Source organism: Coregonus clupeaformis, unplaced genomic scaffold, assembly GCF_020615455.1.
Source record: "Coregonus clupeaformis isolate EN_2021a unplaced genomic scaffold, ASM2061545v1 scaf0588, whole genome shotgun sequence".
Lineage (NCBI taxonomy): Eukaryota > Metazoa > Chordata > Actinopteri > Salmoniformes > Salmonidae > Coregonus > Coregonus clupeaformis.
In genome coordinates this window covers 235,001-250,625 of record NW_025534043.1, presented here as the reverse complement: position 1 = coordinate 250,625, position 15,625 = coordinate 235,001, and the positions used below count along the sequence as shown (strand labels likewise).

The 15,625-nt window shown below is 48.0% G+C and overlaps 4 protein-coding genes across 4 annotated transcripts; all 4 read left to right on the top strand.

Annotated features, from left to right (window-relative positions):
* Positions 1-2,642: 2,642 nt before the first annotated feature.
* LOC121563944 (histone H1-like) lies at positions 2,643-3,439 on the top strand. The gene has a single exon (XM_041875554.2). The coding sequence runs from the start codon at positions 2,709-2,711 to the stop codon at positions 3,315-3,317; it is 609 nt and encodes a 202-aa protein (XP_041731488.2). The 5' UTR covers positions 2,643-2,708; the 3' UTR covers positions 3,318-3,439.
* Positions 3,440-7,236: 3,797 nt separating this feature from the next.
* Positions 7,237-7,696, top strand: LOC123485159 (histone H2B-like). The gene is given in 2 exon segments (XM_045216052.1): positions 7,237-7,572; positions 7,574-7,696. Coding segments are annotated over 2 exon segments (375 nt in total). The 5' UTR covers positions 7,237-7,269; the 3' UTR covers positions 7,646-7,696.
* A 2,593-nt stretch (positions 7,697-10,289) lies between these two features.
* LOC123485164 (histone H1-like) lies at positions 10,290-10,785 on the top strand. Its single transcript, XM_045216059.1, has 2 exons — positions 10,290-10,481; positions 10,534-10,785. Exons 1-2 carry the CDS (start codon positions 10,290-10,292, stop codon positions 10,783-10,785), a joined length of 444 nt encoding a protein of 147 aa, XP_045071994.1.
* A 3,275-nt stretch (positions 10,786-14,060) lies between these two features.
* Positions 14,061-14,757, top strand: LOC121562324 (histone H1-like). The gene is made up of 2 exons (XM_045216058.1): positions 14,061-14,177; positions 14,224-14,757. Exons 1-2 carry the CDS (start codon positions 14,061-14,063, stop codon positions 14,755-14,757), a joined length of 651 nt encoding a protein of 216 aa, XP_045071993.1.
* Positions 14,758-15,625: the final 868 nt, after the last annotated feature.

The following is a 15,625-nucleotide window of genomic DNA, read 5'->3' as shown; positions in this document are numbered from 1 at the left end:
CAGCGGCTAAGAAAAAAAACAAGTGTCAGAGCTGGTGTGAAGTGCACACTGTACCGAGCCTATGATGGTGAGTCTGAATGAGCCCCCCGCCTGTACTAGAGCACAAAGACTTTAGTGCATTTCTAAAATAATACAAACATAAAAGTGATTATTATTTGTTACTTTTTATATAGACTTTCAGTGGATATTTTTTTATTTGTATTAGAAGCATGTACGAGACTGGATGAGTGTGGTTGTCTTTTTTAGTGAAAAAGATAAGGTGGCATTTAATGAAATCTAAACTTGACATATCTCACTTTCATGCCAGGGCCTATTCCGGATCCTCACGTCATGGCCAGTGCTGAGAAACTGAAAGACATCCGTCCACAACCAGGGATTTGCAAATTGCTGCACGGGCTTGAGGGCCTTAATTTGGTGGACTCTAAATTTGGCCCTGTGCCATTTGGGTCTGTGCTTTCTTACCAGTGCCCTCTAGAATTAAGTAGAGATATTATTAAACACCCTGGTGCCAGTGAGTTTCCTCAGTTGCCTATTGAAGGTTACAACTTTAAATTTCCCATTGATTTTGAGCCCAACTACATACAACAATGTCATTTGGACAGCCTGATTGTGTCAGAGGAGATGTCTGCTGCTATTGAAGCAGAAACAAGAATGCAGTCAGAATGCCAGCTGTGGAGCCAGGTACGCAAACCCCGACTGACAGCCAGCAGATTCCGTGAAATATGCCATGTTCGTGGGGAGTTGTCTGCCAAGGCTTTGGCAACCCGCATTCTGAGAGGAACTCCTCAGACAGCTGCTATGAGAAGAGGGTTGGATCTGGAACCTGAGATACTGAGGCAATATTCTGATTTTTGTGATGTCTCTCTGAAACAATGCGGGGTCATCATCCACCCTGATTCACCTCACCTTGCAGCCAGCCCGGATGCTAAAGTCTTCTGCCCAACAGAAGCACCACCATTTGGTCTTGCTGAGGTTAAGAGTTGCGATGTTGAAAATGTTACCCAAGTTAAACACCTGATCACAGTTAAAGGCCAGGCCTGCCTTAAGAAGAGCCACAAATACTACTATCAGGTTCAAGGCCAACTCGCCTTAAGCGGACTTCAGTGGTGTGACTTCATTACAGATACCCGCACTGACTTCACAGTTGAGAGAATCTTTAGGGATGAGGAGATTATCCACTCAATGCGACAGAAGCTTGATCATTTCTATTATAACATCTACATGGATGTCTTCTTAAGTTATAAAACATAAGGCAGAATTTTATGTGTAAATAGTGTTAAGGTAAATGTGGAAGGTGAACCTTTGACATTTTTTTTCTTTAACTGCAAATTAACTTGTCATATACTGTATATCTCCTATGTACTGAAACACACATTTTGAAAAGGATTGTGATGTAAATGTCGACATGTTTTTCTTTAACTGCAAATGAACTTAATTGTGTTATATACTGTATATCTATGTATTGAAATACAAATTTTGAAAAGGATTGCGATGTTGTAAATGCTCTTACCAAAATCAAAAAGGATTGGAAGCAGTTGCTTGCAAACATATATTTAATAGTTCCATCAGTGCCATGACACATAAGCACATAACATGGTTAATAGTTGGATATTTTTACAATATATCACATTAGGTTCATTAATAGCTATGAAAAAGTTATTACCCTTAACAAAAACATACAGTATAACATTAGATCAATTAAATTACCAACAAAGTTAATTCATATTTACATTTTTTTGTACATACAATACAGTAATATAAAAGTACTTCTATTTACAGCCCATCTAGCTTACTCAGGAAATATACAACTTCCAGTTGACAAAAACATCAGACTGGTTTGTCTCCTTTAATGTCAAGAGGTCCCTGATAGTTCGACATGAGGCAGCAGATGGCCCACAGCTGATTCACTGAACCCACTGTGGAAAGAGGAACAAGCCCATCCCAGATATGGTACTCCTTCACCCTCCGTATGGCCCTCTCGACTAAAATCCTCAGCCGGGCGATGGCCTGGGTCTTAAGAGTGTCCTCCCTGCTGAGCTGAGGAGATTTTTACGGGAAGATACGGGAATTTCTGTTTGTTGTTTGAACAAAATGGTACACTGCAATAGCATCTTCTCGAAGATTGTGCCATGCTTCGGTGTTGGATGGGATACTGTTGCGATACAGACACCGGGAGAAAAGAAACAGCTAAATTAACATTCAGCTTTGACCAGGAATCAATATTTATCTAGCTATCATGCACAACAGTATTTGAATAGGTGAGTTACTATACATTCATGAATAAACTAACTGCCTAACAAAGGGTTAGATAGCTAGCTAAGTAAACTTGTTACATTACAGCCAGGCAGCAATGTAACGCTACCTTTTAACGTTATCGGTATCTGGTACTAAGTTGTTGTTAGCTAACGTTAGCCCACTTTTAAGTAACTAAGGCAGTGAACAATTATGAATTAACAATAACGTTAGCAAGTTACAAACCATTGCATATACGTAAACATTATTACTCTTAACTTTACTAATTTAACTTAAACGTACCTCAGAAGAGAAGTCTCAGGTTACGGGCGAACGGAAGTGAAGTTAACCTGCTACGCGGAAAGGCGGAAGTTAGATGACGTCATCGTGAAAAGGGCCTATAGCGCAGAGCAGCGTCTACAGCAAACTTCTCCTCGCAGACCGTGTGTGTGTACCGGACCAAACGACAGACAGACATGGCAGAAGTCGCACCAGCACCCGCAGCAGCCGCGCCGGCCAAGGCACCCAAGAAGAAGGCAGCAGCCAAGCCCAAAAAAGCGGGACCCAGCGTAGGAGAGCTCATCGTCAAGGCTGTGACCGCTTCCAAGGAGAGGAGCGGCGTGTCCCTGGCCGCGCTCAAGAAGACGCTGGCGGCAGGCGGCTACGACGTGGAGAAGAACAACTCCCGCGTCAAGATCGCAGTCAAGAGCCTCGTCACCAAGGGCACCCTGGTCCAGACCAAGGGCACCGGTGCATCCGGCTCCTTCAAGTTCAACAAGAAAGCCGTCGAGGCGAAGTTGCCCGCCAAGAAAGCCGCAGTCCCCAAAGTAAAGAAGGTGGCCGCGGCGAAGAAGCCCAAGAAGGTAGCAGCCAAGAAGGCCGTCGCCGCAAAGAAGTCCCCCAAGAAGGCCAAGAAGCCTGCTACACCCAAAAAGGCCGCCAAGAGCCCCAAGAAGGTGAAGAAGCCCGCCGCAGCGGCCAAGAAGGCGGCCAAGAGCCCCAAGAAGGCTACAAAGGCAGCCAAGCCCAAAGCCGCCAAGCCCAAGGCAGCCAAGGCCAAGAAGGCAGCTCCCAAGAAGAAGTAAACCTATTACAAACAGTGTTCTACTCGACACATGTTGTACCACAAAAGGCTCTTTTAAGAGCCACCCACCTCTTTCCATAGAAAGCGCATTGATTTCCATGTACTACCTGTCGTGAAAAAGAAATTACGCACACTAGGCTACTTTTAAGCACACAACATTGTCCCACTCTGGGTGTGTGCGAAGGGAGAGGCATATACTAGAGGGCCAAAATGGCTTAGAAATTTGACCTCACGAGTGCACCCTCACCAGCCATTTATATATGAGCCACTGGGCTATTCCCGTTCAGAGGCAGGCTGCTGTGATATGTTACAAGTGCCATGTAATAACAATCACAATACTATAGTGGCTTCGATTTCAAACTCGAGTGCACCCTCACCAGCTGTTTGTTTCCCATTTGGAGAGAAATAATGTGAGGATTTCATGTCGGACATTTTGGCGCTCAAGCAAAATGACACAAAGTAACAATGTCGGAGGGAAACAAAGTAGCCTCTCACTCGCTGCCTGTGGGTGGGAACCGGCTTAGGGCTGTCTGTCTGTCTGTCCGTAAAATGCTTTACAAAGGAGGGGGAAAAGAAACTGGTGATAATATAGGCCGAATAGTTACAAGAATTGTGTTCAGATGAATAATTGACAGTATTAGTTGTGTGTCATTAGTTGCCTTGAATGTAGTCCAGAAGAAACATTGCATGCCAATTTACTTTGAAAGTCCCATGTTGCAGTGCTGCTGAGAGACTCATGCAGAGGCCCAAACTTTACAGTGGAGCACGGAGTCCATCTTGTGGTTAAATTTGGGTACTGCACACCATGGTTATTTGCTCTTTAGGCCAGCGTTTCCCAAACGCGGTCCTTGGGTCCCCAAGGGGTGCGCGTTTTGCAAATTGCGCCGATCCGTTGTTTTTTTAATCTATAATAGTCAAACTCCACCAAAACATTTGCTACCATTAGGAAGTACAAAGGCAGGATCGGCGCATGCGTTGCTGTATTCAGCACCGTTGTATGGACAGCGCTTGTGCTGCATCTCCACTCACGACACGGGTAATAGGGGAGGTCCGCGGTGCTGAAATGGACAGGGCCTCTGCCCAGTTGCCAAGGGGTATTTCCCGTTTGGGGGACTTTTGACACGCTATAGGCACAGTTGAGTACACCCCTCATCCAATAGACCCCAGCAACTTCCTTTTGGATCCACGTTTACGGTATAGGGGATGCATTTGGGACATACCTTACGTCTCTGACCTTGTCAAGATCAGCATTTCGCTCTACTTACCGTGAAGTGACATCATAATAGTAGTACATTACAGTATACGTTTGCGTAAAATAGTACCATTTAAAGGGAGTATGTCAGGGTCAATTACTGACAAATGAGAACACACTAATCCTCAGGGGTCATTTAGGGGCAAAACGCACCACTTTGTGAAGGTTTTGTTTTGATTGAAGAGCAAGAAAAGTATTCATTGGTTCCACTTCTTTCCCTTCTAAATGCGTTTGCCTAAGTACAGGCAGTATGCACATATCTAAATGTTATTAAAAAATCAGTATTTTTTTGCCACTCAGAACACAGACATTTACCTTAAGGGGAGTTACCCTCATTTTAGACTTCCCAAGCATACATTTTCATGACAGCGTTCCTAATCTGCAGTAGGCAAAGCAGTTGAAAATCGGTAGGTTAACACCAAACCGTGAGGTGATTATGAATTCAGAGCAGTCGGATTAAGTCATAGTCAAATACATTTGAACAAATGACCAACAATATCACACGGAAAGTGATGTGAGCATTGCATTGTGGAAAGCAATGACTTTACAAGAACACGTATTGCAACGCGAGGCATGTATTTCTAGATTAAACACTGATTCAGTATGATGAACAAGTACATGTATGATTTGGTGTGCTCTACTTGAACATGCGCTTAGAGTTTTGAAACCACTGCCTATATGATGAGCTGTCGTTGTTTGTTTTATTACCACGTACTTATGGAAATTGCACCAGTTGAGAGATGATGGCTCTCTTGTGCCTACGGTGAAGGGTACTTCTGATCCAGCAGGTGGTGCTAAGATCCCTCCCTATATGACTTGAATGATGAGTTGATTTATTCCTTATTGCTCCTAATGATTTTAAGGCCAGTGTTGGCAAACATTACTTCTGCTCCAGCAGGTGGCCATGAAATCCCCCCCCTATATGACTTGACTGACCAGGTAGTTGATGGACTCCTTATAGCTCTTAATGATCTCAAGCAGAGTGTTGGCCACATGACCTCTGGTCCAGCAGGTGGCGGTGAAAATAGTCCCTATAGGAGTTGACTCATTTCTTTGAGGTCCTAAATGAAGCATAGGGCGTCAACAGTGCATCTCGGCCTAACCCTGTTCCGGGCCCATTTCTTCACTCGATGCTTCCGGTGTTCTTCATCTCCTCTTCAATAGTCCTTCTCCACGTCTTCCTTCCCGTCTTGCCCTGTGCGTTCCACTGAAGTGTCTGTGTTTTTATGTCGTTAGGAGTTTTGCTCACTCGTGTCCCCTTCCATTTCCACTTTCTGTCCCAGTTGGGTAGCTATCCATTATACTGTAGCCTACTTACTACCAATGTCACTGTAGTCAAAGGTGATGTTCGATTATTATGTATGAGTATTATTATATATTGTTATATTATTATGTTGAAGCCTAAGGGTGTGGTAACAGGCCCTCTGTGATTTGTTGTTGTACTGTACACGTCAAGTATCTGCACTCTAGCCTAATTAGCCTAACCTGCTAGGGAAAAGTCACTTCCGGTCGTAGCTGTATCCCACCTAGTCAAAACCTTGTTAGTCCTTATCCTAAAAGGCACCCTCTGTTCCTCGATATACTCCACCGAGGGCCGGCAGCCAGTAAGTACAGGTAAGAGACAATTATGGCAACAATAAGTTGTCCTATGAAAGCTAGTCACATCTGAGATGTGAAACTGCACTGAATGATAAAGTGGCAGTCTGTGCTCTTGGGCCCTATGGCATCAGTGCACCCCCCTCCAATTTGTCCCTTTTGAAATGAACAGTTGAGATGGGCCCTCTTTCTGTGGCCGTTCTTTGACGACACATCTGAGGCTATCCTGCGGCAATACAAATGATCAACATCATAACAATTATCCCATTATAAGAAGCTTTATTATTGGTTTGCTAAGAAAGGTACCAGAAACGTCAGGGACGCACCCTGTACGGTTTCGGCGGTTAAACGCACTCTCTTCGGAACCTCAACACCCCGACTCGAACCCAAAGGCTCTTTTAAGAGCCACCCACATCCGCTTCAAAAGGGCCCATTCCATATAGTGTTTTTTTTTTTCTTCAGTATGCTATTTAGTAGGAAAGTATGAGCCACTTCGAGTGGACAGGGAGTATTAATTAGAGGATTCTAATGTACCTTCCAGTTTTAGCGCACAGAGGGAGGCCTATATCTGACAGTGGCAAAGTGTAGTGACGTTGTTATTTTGGGTCAAGCAATAGTGGAATTTGGACAACATAAAGCCACCACGAGTCGGTAGACGTGGCTCGAAAAGAGGGGGACAGCGCGCACACACACACACACACACACACACACACACACAGTCCAAAATGCGAGCCCTATGTCTGACGGTGCCAAAGTGGGCAATTCTATCACCAGCATTATTTGGCACAACAATCGTGCCATTTGGACAACTATCAAAGGCCCCCTTTTGAAACACACAATCCCCCATCGGTCACAGAGCATAGGCTATAGAGAGGAGGGAGGGGTGAGGACCAGCGCGCGCCCTCAATTGTCTTTGTTCGGGAAGCTAGCCTCTGAGCGGAAGGCTCTTTTGAGCACTAGAGCTCCACTGGGCAAATAGCAGGGGGCGCCTACGAGCAAGCAGGGGAGTGTCCACTGCCGCTGACTTTGCTTAGCTTCCTCTTCATTAGACGGGTAAGTGCCCTTCACCCCCTCATTCGTTTCTGAGAAGCAACGAGACGTCATCATGCCCGAGCCAGCAAAGTCAGCGCCCAAGAAGGGCTCCAAGAAAGCCGTCACCAAGACCGCAGGGAAGGGCGGCAAGAAGCGCAGAAAGTCCAGGAAGGAGAGTTACGCCATCTACGTGTACAAGGTCCTGAAGCAGGTCCACCCCGACACCGGCATCTCCTCCAAGGCCATGGGAATCATGAACTCGTTCGTGAACGACATCTTCGAGCGTATCGCCGGAGAGTCCTCTCGCCTGGCCCACTACAACAAGCGTTCTACCATCACCTCCAGGGAGATCCAGACCGCCGTGCGCCTGCTACTCCCCCGGTGAACTTGCCAAACACGCCGTGTCCGAGGGCACCAAGGCCGTAACCAAGTACACCAGCTCCAAGTAAACAGCGCATTTGGACTGCTCTACTAACCCAAAGGCTCTTTTAAGAGCCACCCACTCTGTCAGTAAAAAGAGCAATTCCATCGCCACCGAATGAATGCGTAGGTAGGCTGCGTTACATTGTAGGACCGTGGTTACATTGTATCAATGTTTAACGGGCGGCGCGCGCCGGCTCGAGAGCGGCTACATTGTATCATTCCCCCGCCCGTTTCAGCGTAGGGGTTTAGCGCCTTTTTTGTTGTCTTTGCACGCTGAATAGTAAGCCATGTTTGTCGGCCTCCATTCCAGGTGAAGGCAATGTAAAATGGCACCATTTGACAAAGGGTGTAAATAAAAAAGCAGTCTGTTGAGTTTGATTGGAAAGAAATGCCTTTTGTCGTTTATAGAGCGGATAGTCATTTTGAGTCGACTTCCTGAATCGGTAGGACACGGACGGAGTGAATGGACGCTCCATCATTGGACTATACACTAATGATGTGAATGAGAACGATAATGGCAAGAATAAAAAGGGGGGTGAATAATCCCGTCTAGGAAGAATAGGAGTAGGCCTATATATATATATATGAACGTAGCCCCTTTTTGCCAACGGGTCATTTCCGGTCCAGGTCGCATCATCATATATAGTCCCCTGTAGCTCAGTTGGTAGAGCACTGCGCTTGCAACGCCAGGGTTGCGGGTTCGTTTCCCACGGGGGGCCAGTATGAAAATGTAGGCACTCACTTAACTATAAGTGGCTCTGGATAAGAGCGTCTGCTACATGACTTAAAATGTCCATGTAAAGTGTAGTACATTTGAGTCACGTAGCGTATTTTCCTTCCTACTACACTCACCAGGCAACAGGATAAAAGGCAGTGGCTTCCACGTGACAAAGTGGGGAGCGAACGGCCCAGCGAGCAGACTTGTCTCCGTTCAGAATAAAGTCATGTGGCCCATGGGAAGGGGGCCACATAAAGTCATGTGGCTCGCTGTCTCTCTCACTCATTCACTCACTCAGTCTCTCTCTCTCACTCACTCACTCACTCAGTCTCTCTCCTGTCACTCTCTCTCACTCACTCACTCACTCACTCAGTCTCTCTCTCAGTCACTCTCTCCCTCTCTCTCTCACTCACTCACACACACTCTCTCTCTCTCTCTCACTCACTCACTCACAGAGAGAGTGAGTGAGAGAGAGAGACTGGAGTGAGTGAGAGACAGACAGAGAGAGAGAGACTGAGTGAGTGAGTGTGAGTGAGAGAAAGAGAGAGAGTGAGTGAGTGAGTGAGAGAGGAGAGAGAGACAGAGAGAGAGACTGAGTGAGTTTGAGTGAGTGAGAGAGAGAGTAAGTGAGTGATTGTGAGAGAGAGAGAGAGACTGAGTGAGTGACTGAGACTCTCTCTGTGAGTGAGTGAGTGAGAGAGAGAGAGAGAGAGAGAGAGAGAGACTGAGTGAGAGAGAGAGAGAGTGTGAGTTAGTGAGAGAGAGAGAGAGAGAGACTGAGTGAGTGACTGAGAGAGAGAGAGACAGAGAGAGAGACGGAGAGAGAGAGACTGTGAGTGAGTGAGAGAGAGAGAGAGAGAGAGAGAGAGAGAGAGAGAGAGAGTGTGTGAGTGACTGAGCGAGAGAGATAGAGAGACTGAGTGAGTGAGAGAGAGAGAGAGAGAGTGTGAGAGAGAGAGAGAGAGAGAGAGAGAGAGAGACTCCCTCTATCTAGGCCTATATCAACGCGCCATAACCCATGGGGCGCCAGCCTCCATAGCGCCAGCCAGACACCAAGACCCACAGACACAAAGACCGAGGCGAGTCACGCTGCGGAGTCAAACAGGTGAACAATATATTAGTAGAGACAGCCAACCTACCTACCTACCAGAAGACAACACACAATCTCACTGTGTAGAAATAGTAGGCTACAAATACAACAACAACAACACTCACACTGCCAGTGCACAAAAAGTACTAATACAATAACACACACACACACACACACACACACACACACACACACACACACAGTGCAAGTAAGCATGTCGTAGGACTGTTTATACCATGTGGATCCTGTACATACGACGAATACAACCTGAAACTTGAGGTACAACACTAGTCTCAGCCAGGCCTCACAGGTGCATGTGTTTTAAGGTCCCCAAAAGAGCGCTTCTTTAAAACACCCCTGACCACATCAGGGGACCCCAAACCCTTTGATTCCCTTGCCAGACATCTCGGCTCACTACACAACAAGTGCTGCTCGCAATCGGATGCACTTTTAGGCCATTTAGGAGACAAATAGCACAGGTAAACCAGTGCGCACCGCTCCACCGACAGTCGAACGGTGAGGTTTTGAGCGAGTCGCAACAAAATGCACGGCCCTTCCGCGGGCCACATGACTTTATTCTGAACGGAGACAAGTCTGCTTCGCTGGGCCGTTCGCTTTTGGACCAAAAACACGGCTCCGTCGGTGACTTTTGGGCCGATATAGGCGAACAGAAAACACAAGTGAAAGTGCATTTGGCCAGCCCAGAGAAGCCGAGCTGGGTGCCTTGAGTCTACATGGTTCTCATGTCGCGTTTAAGGCCAGCCCCCTGCTCCGTGTGGAGCTTCAATAGCCCAGAGCAGCGTCTACAGCAAACTTCTCCTCGCAGACCGTGTGTGTGTACCGGACCAAACGACAGACAGACATGGCAGAAGTCGCACCAGCAGCCGCAGCAGCCGCGCCGGCCAAGGCACCCAAGAAGAAGGCAGCAGCCAAGCCCAAGAAAGCGGGACCCAGCGTAGGAGAGCTCATCGTCAAGGCTGTGACCGCTTCCAAGGAGAGGAGCGGCGTGTCCCTGGCCGCGCTCAAGAAGACGCTGGCGGCAGGCGGCTACGACGTGAGAAGAACAACTCCGCGTCAAGATCGCAGTCAAAAGCCTCGTCACCAAGGGCACCCTGGTCCAGACCAAGGGCACCGGTGCATCCGGCTCCTTCAAGCTCAACAAGAAAGCTGTCGAGGCGAAGAGGCCCGCCAAGAAAGCCGCAGTCCCCAAAGTAAAGAAGGTTGCCGCCAAGAAGCTCGCCGCGGCGAAGAAGCCCAAGAAGGTAGCAGCCAAGAAGGCCGTCGCCGCAAAGAAGTCCCCAAGAAGGCCAAGAAGCCCGCTACACCCAAAAAGGCCGCCAAGAGCCCCAAGAAGGTGAAGAAGCCACTGCAGCGTGCCAAGAAGGCGGCAAAGAGCCCCAAGAAGGCTACAAAGGCAGCCAAGCCCAAAGCCGCCAAGCCCAAGGCAGCCAAGGCCAAGAAGGCAGCCCCCAAGAAGAAGTAAACCTATTACAAACAGTGTTCTACTCGACACATGTTATACCACAAAAGGCTCTTTTAAGAGCCACCCACCTCTTTCCATAGAAAGCGCATTGATTTCCATGTACTACCTGTCGTGAAAAAGAAATTACGCACACAACATTGTCTCACTCTGGGTGTGTGCGAAGGGAGAGGCATATACTAGAGGGCCAAAATGGCTTAGAAATTTGACCTCACGAGTGCACCCTCACCAGCCATTTGTATATGAGTCACTGGGCTATTCCCGTTCAGAGAAAGGCTGCTGTGATGTGTTACAAGTGCCATGTAATAACAATAACAATACTATAGTGGCTTCGATTTCAAACTCACGAGTGCACCCTCAACAGCCATATTTATATATGAGCCACTGGGCTATTCCCGTTCAGAGGCAGGCTGCTGTGATATTTTACAAGTGCCATGTAATAATACTATAGTGGCTTCGAATTCAAACTCAAGAGTGCACCTCACCAGCTGTTTGTTTCCATTTGGAGAGAAATAATGTGAGGATTTCATGTCGGACATTTTGGCGCTCACGCGAAATGACACAAAGTAACAAAGTCGGAGGGAAACAAAGTAGCCTCTCACTCGCTGCCTGTGGTGAGAGAGAGACTGAGTGAGTGTGAGTGAGTGAGTGAATGAATGAGAGAGAGAGAGAGAGAGAGTGTTTAACGGGCGGCGCGCGCCGGCTCGGAGAGCGGCTACATTGTATCATTTCCCCCGCCCGTTCCAGCGTAGGGGTTTAGCGCGCCTTTTTTGTTGTCTTTGCACGCTGAATAGTAAGCCATGTTTGTCGGCCTCCATTCCAGGTGAAGGCAATGTAAAATGGCACCATTTGACAAAGGGTGTAAATAAAAAAAAGCAGTCTGTTGGGTTTGATTGGAAAGAAATGCCTTTTGTCGTTTATTGAGCGGATAGTCATTTTGAGTCGACTTCCTGAATCGGTAGGACACGGACGGAGTGAATGGACGCTCCATCATTGGACTATACACTAATGATGTGAATGAGAACGATAATGGCAAGAATAAAAAGGGGGTGAATAATCCTGTCTAGGAAGAATAGGAGTAGGCCTATATATATATATGAACGTAGCCCTTTTTGCCAACGGGTCATTTCCGGTCCAGGTCGCATCATACATATATAGTCCCCTGTAGCTCAGTTGGTAGAGCACTGCGCTGCAACGCCAGGGTTGCGGGTTCGTTTCCCACGGGGGCCAGTATGAAAATGTAGGCACTCACTTAACTATAAGTGGCTCTGGATAAGAGCGTCTGCTACATGACTTAAAATGTCCATGTAAAGTGTAGTACATTTGAGTCACGTAGCGTATTTTCCTTCCTACTACACTCACCAGGCAACAGGATAAAAGGCAGTGGCTTCCACGTGACAAAGTGGGGAGCGAACGGCCCAGCGAGCAGACTTGTCTCCGTTCAGAATAAAGTCATGTGGCCCGCGGAAGGGGGCCACATAAAGTCATGTGGCTCGCTGTCTCTCTCACTCATTCACTCACTCAGTCTCTCTCTCTCACTCACTCACTCAGTCTCTCTCTGTCACTCTCTCTCACTCACTCACTCACTCACTCAGTCTCTCTCTCAGTCCTCTCTCCTCTCTCTCTCACTCACTCACACACTCTCTCTCTCTCTCACTCACTCACTCACAGAGAGAGTGAGTGAGAGAGAGAGACTGAGTGAGTGAGAGACAGACAGAGAGAGAGAGACTGAGTGAGTGAGTGTGAGTGAGAGAAAGAGAGAGAGTGAGTGAGTGAGTGAGAGAGAGAGAGAGAGACAGAGAGAGAGAGACTGAGTGAGTTTGAGTGAGTGAGAGAGAGAGTAAGTGAGTGATTGTGAGAGAGAGAGAGAGACTGAGTGAGTGACTGAGACTCTCTCTGTGAGTGAGTGAGTGAGAGAGAGAGAGAGAGAGAGAGAGAGAGAGTGAGAGAGAGAGAGAGTGTGAGTTAGTGAGAGAGAGAGAGAGAGAGAGACTGAGTGAGTGACTGAGAGAGAGAGAGACAGAGAGAGAGACGGAGAGAGAGAGACTGTGAGTGAGTGAGAGAGAGAGAGAGAGAGAGAGAGAGAGAGAGAGGTGTGTGAGTGACTGAGAGAGAGAGATAGAGAGACTGAGTGAGTGAGAGAGAGAGAGAGAGAGTGTGAGAGAGAGAGAGAGAGAGAGAGACTCCCTCTATCTAGGCCTATATCAACGCGCCATAACCCATGGGGCGCCAGCCTCCATAGCGCCAGCCAGACACCAAGACCCACAGACACAAAGACCGAGGCGAGTCACGCTGCGGAGTCAAACAGGTGAACAATATATTAGTAGAGACAGCCAACCTACCTACCTACCAGAAGACAACACACAATCTCACTGTGTAGAAATAGTAGGCTACAAATACAACAACAACAACACTCACACTGCCAGTGCACAAAAAGTACTAATACAATAACACACACACACACACACACACACACACACACACACACACACAGTGCAAGTAAGCATGTCGTAGGACTGTTTATACCATGTGGATCCTGTACATACGACGAATACAACCTGAAACTTGAGGTACAACACTAGTCTCAGCCAGGCCTCACAGGTGCATGTGTTTTAAGGTCCCCAAAAGAGCGCTTCTTTAAAACACCCCTGACCACATCAGGGGACCCCAAACCCTTTGATTCCCTTGCCAGACATCTCGGCTCACTACACAACAAGTGCTGCTCGCAATCGGATGCACTTTTAGGCCATTTAGGAGACAAATAGCACAGGTAAACCAGTGCGCACCGCTCCACCCGACAGTCGAACGGTGAGGTTTTGAGCGAGTCGCAACAAAATGCACGGCCCTTCCGCGGGCCACATGACTTTATTCTGAACGGAGACAAGTCTGCTTCGCTGGGCCGTTCGCTTTGGACCAAAAACACGGCTCCGTCGGTGACTTTTGGGCCGATATAGGCGAACAGAAAACACAAGTGAAAGTGCATTTGGCCAGCCCAGAGAAGCCGAGCTGGGTGCCTTGAGTCTACATGGTTCTCATGTCGCGTTTAAGGCCAGCCCCCTGCTCCGTGTGGAGCTTCAATAGCCCAGAGCAGCGTCTACAGCAAACTTCTCCTCGCAGACCGTGTGTGTGTACCGGACCAAACGACAGACAGACATGGCAGAAGTCGCACCAGCAGCCGCAGCAGCCGCGCCGGCCAAGGCACCCAAGAAGAAGGCAGCAGCCAAGCCCAAGAAAGCGGGACCCAGCGTAGGAGAGCTCATCGTCAAGGCTGTGACCGCTTCCAAGGAGAGGAGCGGCGTGTCCCTGGCCGCTCAAGAAGACGCTGGCGGCAGGCGGCTACGACGTGGAGAAGAACAACTCCCGCGTCAAGATCGCAGTCAAAAGCCTCGTCACCAAGGGCACCCTGGTCCAGACCAAGGGCACCGGTGCATCCGGCTCCTTCAAGCTCAACAAGAAAGCTGTCGAGGCGAAGAGGCCCGCCAAGAAAGCCGCAGTCCCCAAAGTAAAGAAGGTTGCCGCAAAAGCTCGCCGCGCGAAGAAGCCCAAGAAGGTAGCAGCCAAGAAGGCCGTCGCCGCAAAGAAGTCCCCCAAGAAGGCCAAGAAGCCCGCTACACCCAAAAAGGCCGCCAAGAGCCCCAAGAAGGTGAAGAAGCCACGCAGCGGCCAAGAAGGCGGCAAAGAGCCCCAAGAAGGCTACAAAGGCAGCCAAGCCCAAAGCCGCCAAGCCCAAGGCAGCCAAGGCCAAGAAGGCAGCCCCCAAGAAGAAGTAAACCTATTACAAACAGTGTTCTACTCGACACATGTTGTACCACAAAAGGCTCTTTTAAGAGCCACCCACCTCTTTCCATAGAAAGCGCATTGATTTCCATGTACTACCTGTCGTGAAAAAGAAATTACGCACACAACATTGTCTCACTCTGGGTGTGTGCGAAGGGAGAGGCATATACTAGAGGGCCAAAATGGCTTAGAAATTTGACCTCACGAGTGCACCCTCACCAGCCATTTGTATATGAGTCACTGGGCTATTCCCGTTCAGAGGCAGGCTGCTGTGATGTGTTACAAGTGCCATGTAATAACAATAACAATACTATAGTGGCTTCGATTTCAAACTCACGAGTGCACCCTCAACAGCCATATTTATATGAGCCACTGGGCTATTCCCGTTCAGAGGCAGGCTGCTGTGATATTTTACAAGTGCCATGTAATAATACTATAGTGGCTTCGAATTCAAACTCAAGAGTGCACCCTCACCAGCTGTTTGTTTCCCATTTGGAGAGAAATAATGTGAGGATTTCATGTCGGACATTTTGGCGCTCACGCGAAATGACACAAAGTAACAAAGTCGGAGGGAAACAAAGTAGCCTCTCACTCGCTGCCTGTGGTGAGAGAGAGACTGAGTGAGTGAGTGAGTGAATGAGAGAGAGAGAGAGAGAGAGAATGTTTAACGGGCGGCGCGCGCCGGCTCAGAGAGCGGCTACATTGTATCATTTCCCCCGCCCGTTCCAGCGTAGGGGTTTAGCGCGCCTTTTTGTTGTCTTTGCACGCTGAATAGTAAGCCATGTTTGTCGGCCTCCATTCCAGGTGAAGGCAATGTAAAATGGCACCATTTGACACAAGGGTGTAAATAAAAAAAAGCAGTCTGTTGGGTTTGATTGGAAAGAAATGCCTTTTGTCGTTTATTGAGCGGATAGTCATTTTGAGTCGACTTCCTGAATCGG

What these genes read in the sequence shown, in the direction of transcription:
- LOC121563944 (XM_041875554.2), top strand. Translation starts at nt 2,709, where the DNA reads ATGGCAGAAGTCGCACCAGCACCCGCAGCAGCCGCGCCGGCCAAGGCA.
- LOC123485164 (XM_045216059.1), top strand. Translation starts at nt 10,290, where the DNA reads ATGGCAGAAGTCGCACCAGCAGCCGCAGCAGCCGCGCCGGCCAAGGCA. An exon ending in TGGCGGCAGGCGGCTACGAC is followed by an intron (nt 10,482 to 10,533) that starts GTGAGAAGAACA and finishes CTCGTCACCAAG; the next exon opens with GGCACCCTGGTCCAGACCAA.
- LOC121562324 (XM_045216058.1), top strand. Translation starts at nt 14,061, where the DNA reads ATGGCAGAAGTCGCACCAGCAGCCGCAGCAGCCGCGCCGGCCAAGGCA. An exon ending in GAGAGCTCATCGTCAAGGCT is followed by an intron (nt 14,178 to 14,223) that starts GTGACCGCTTCC and finishes TGGCCGCTCAAG; the next exon opens with AAGACGCTGGCGGCAGGCGG.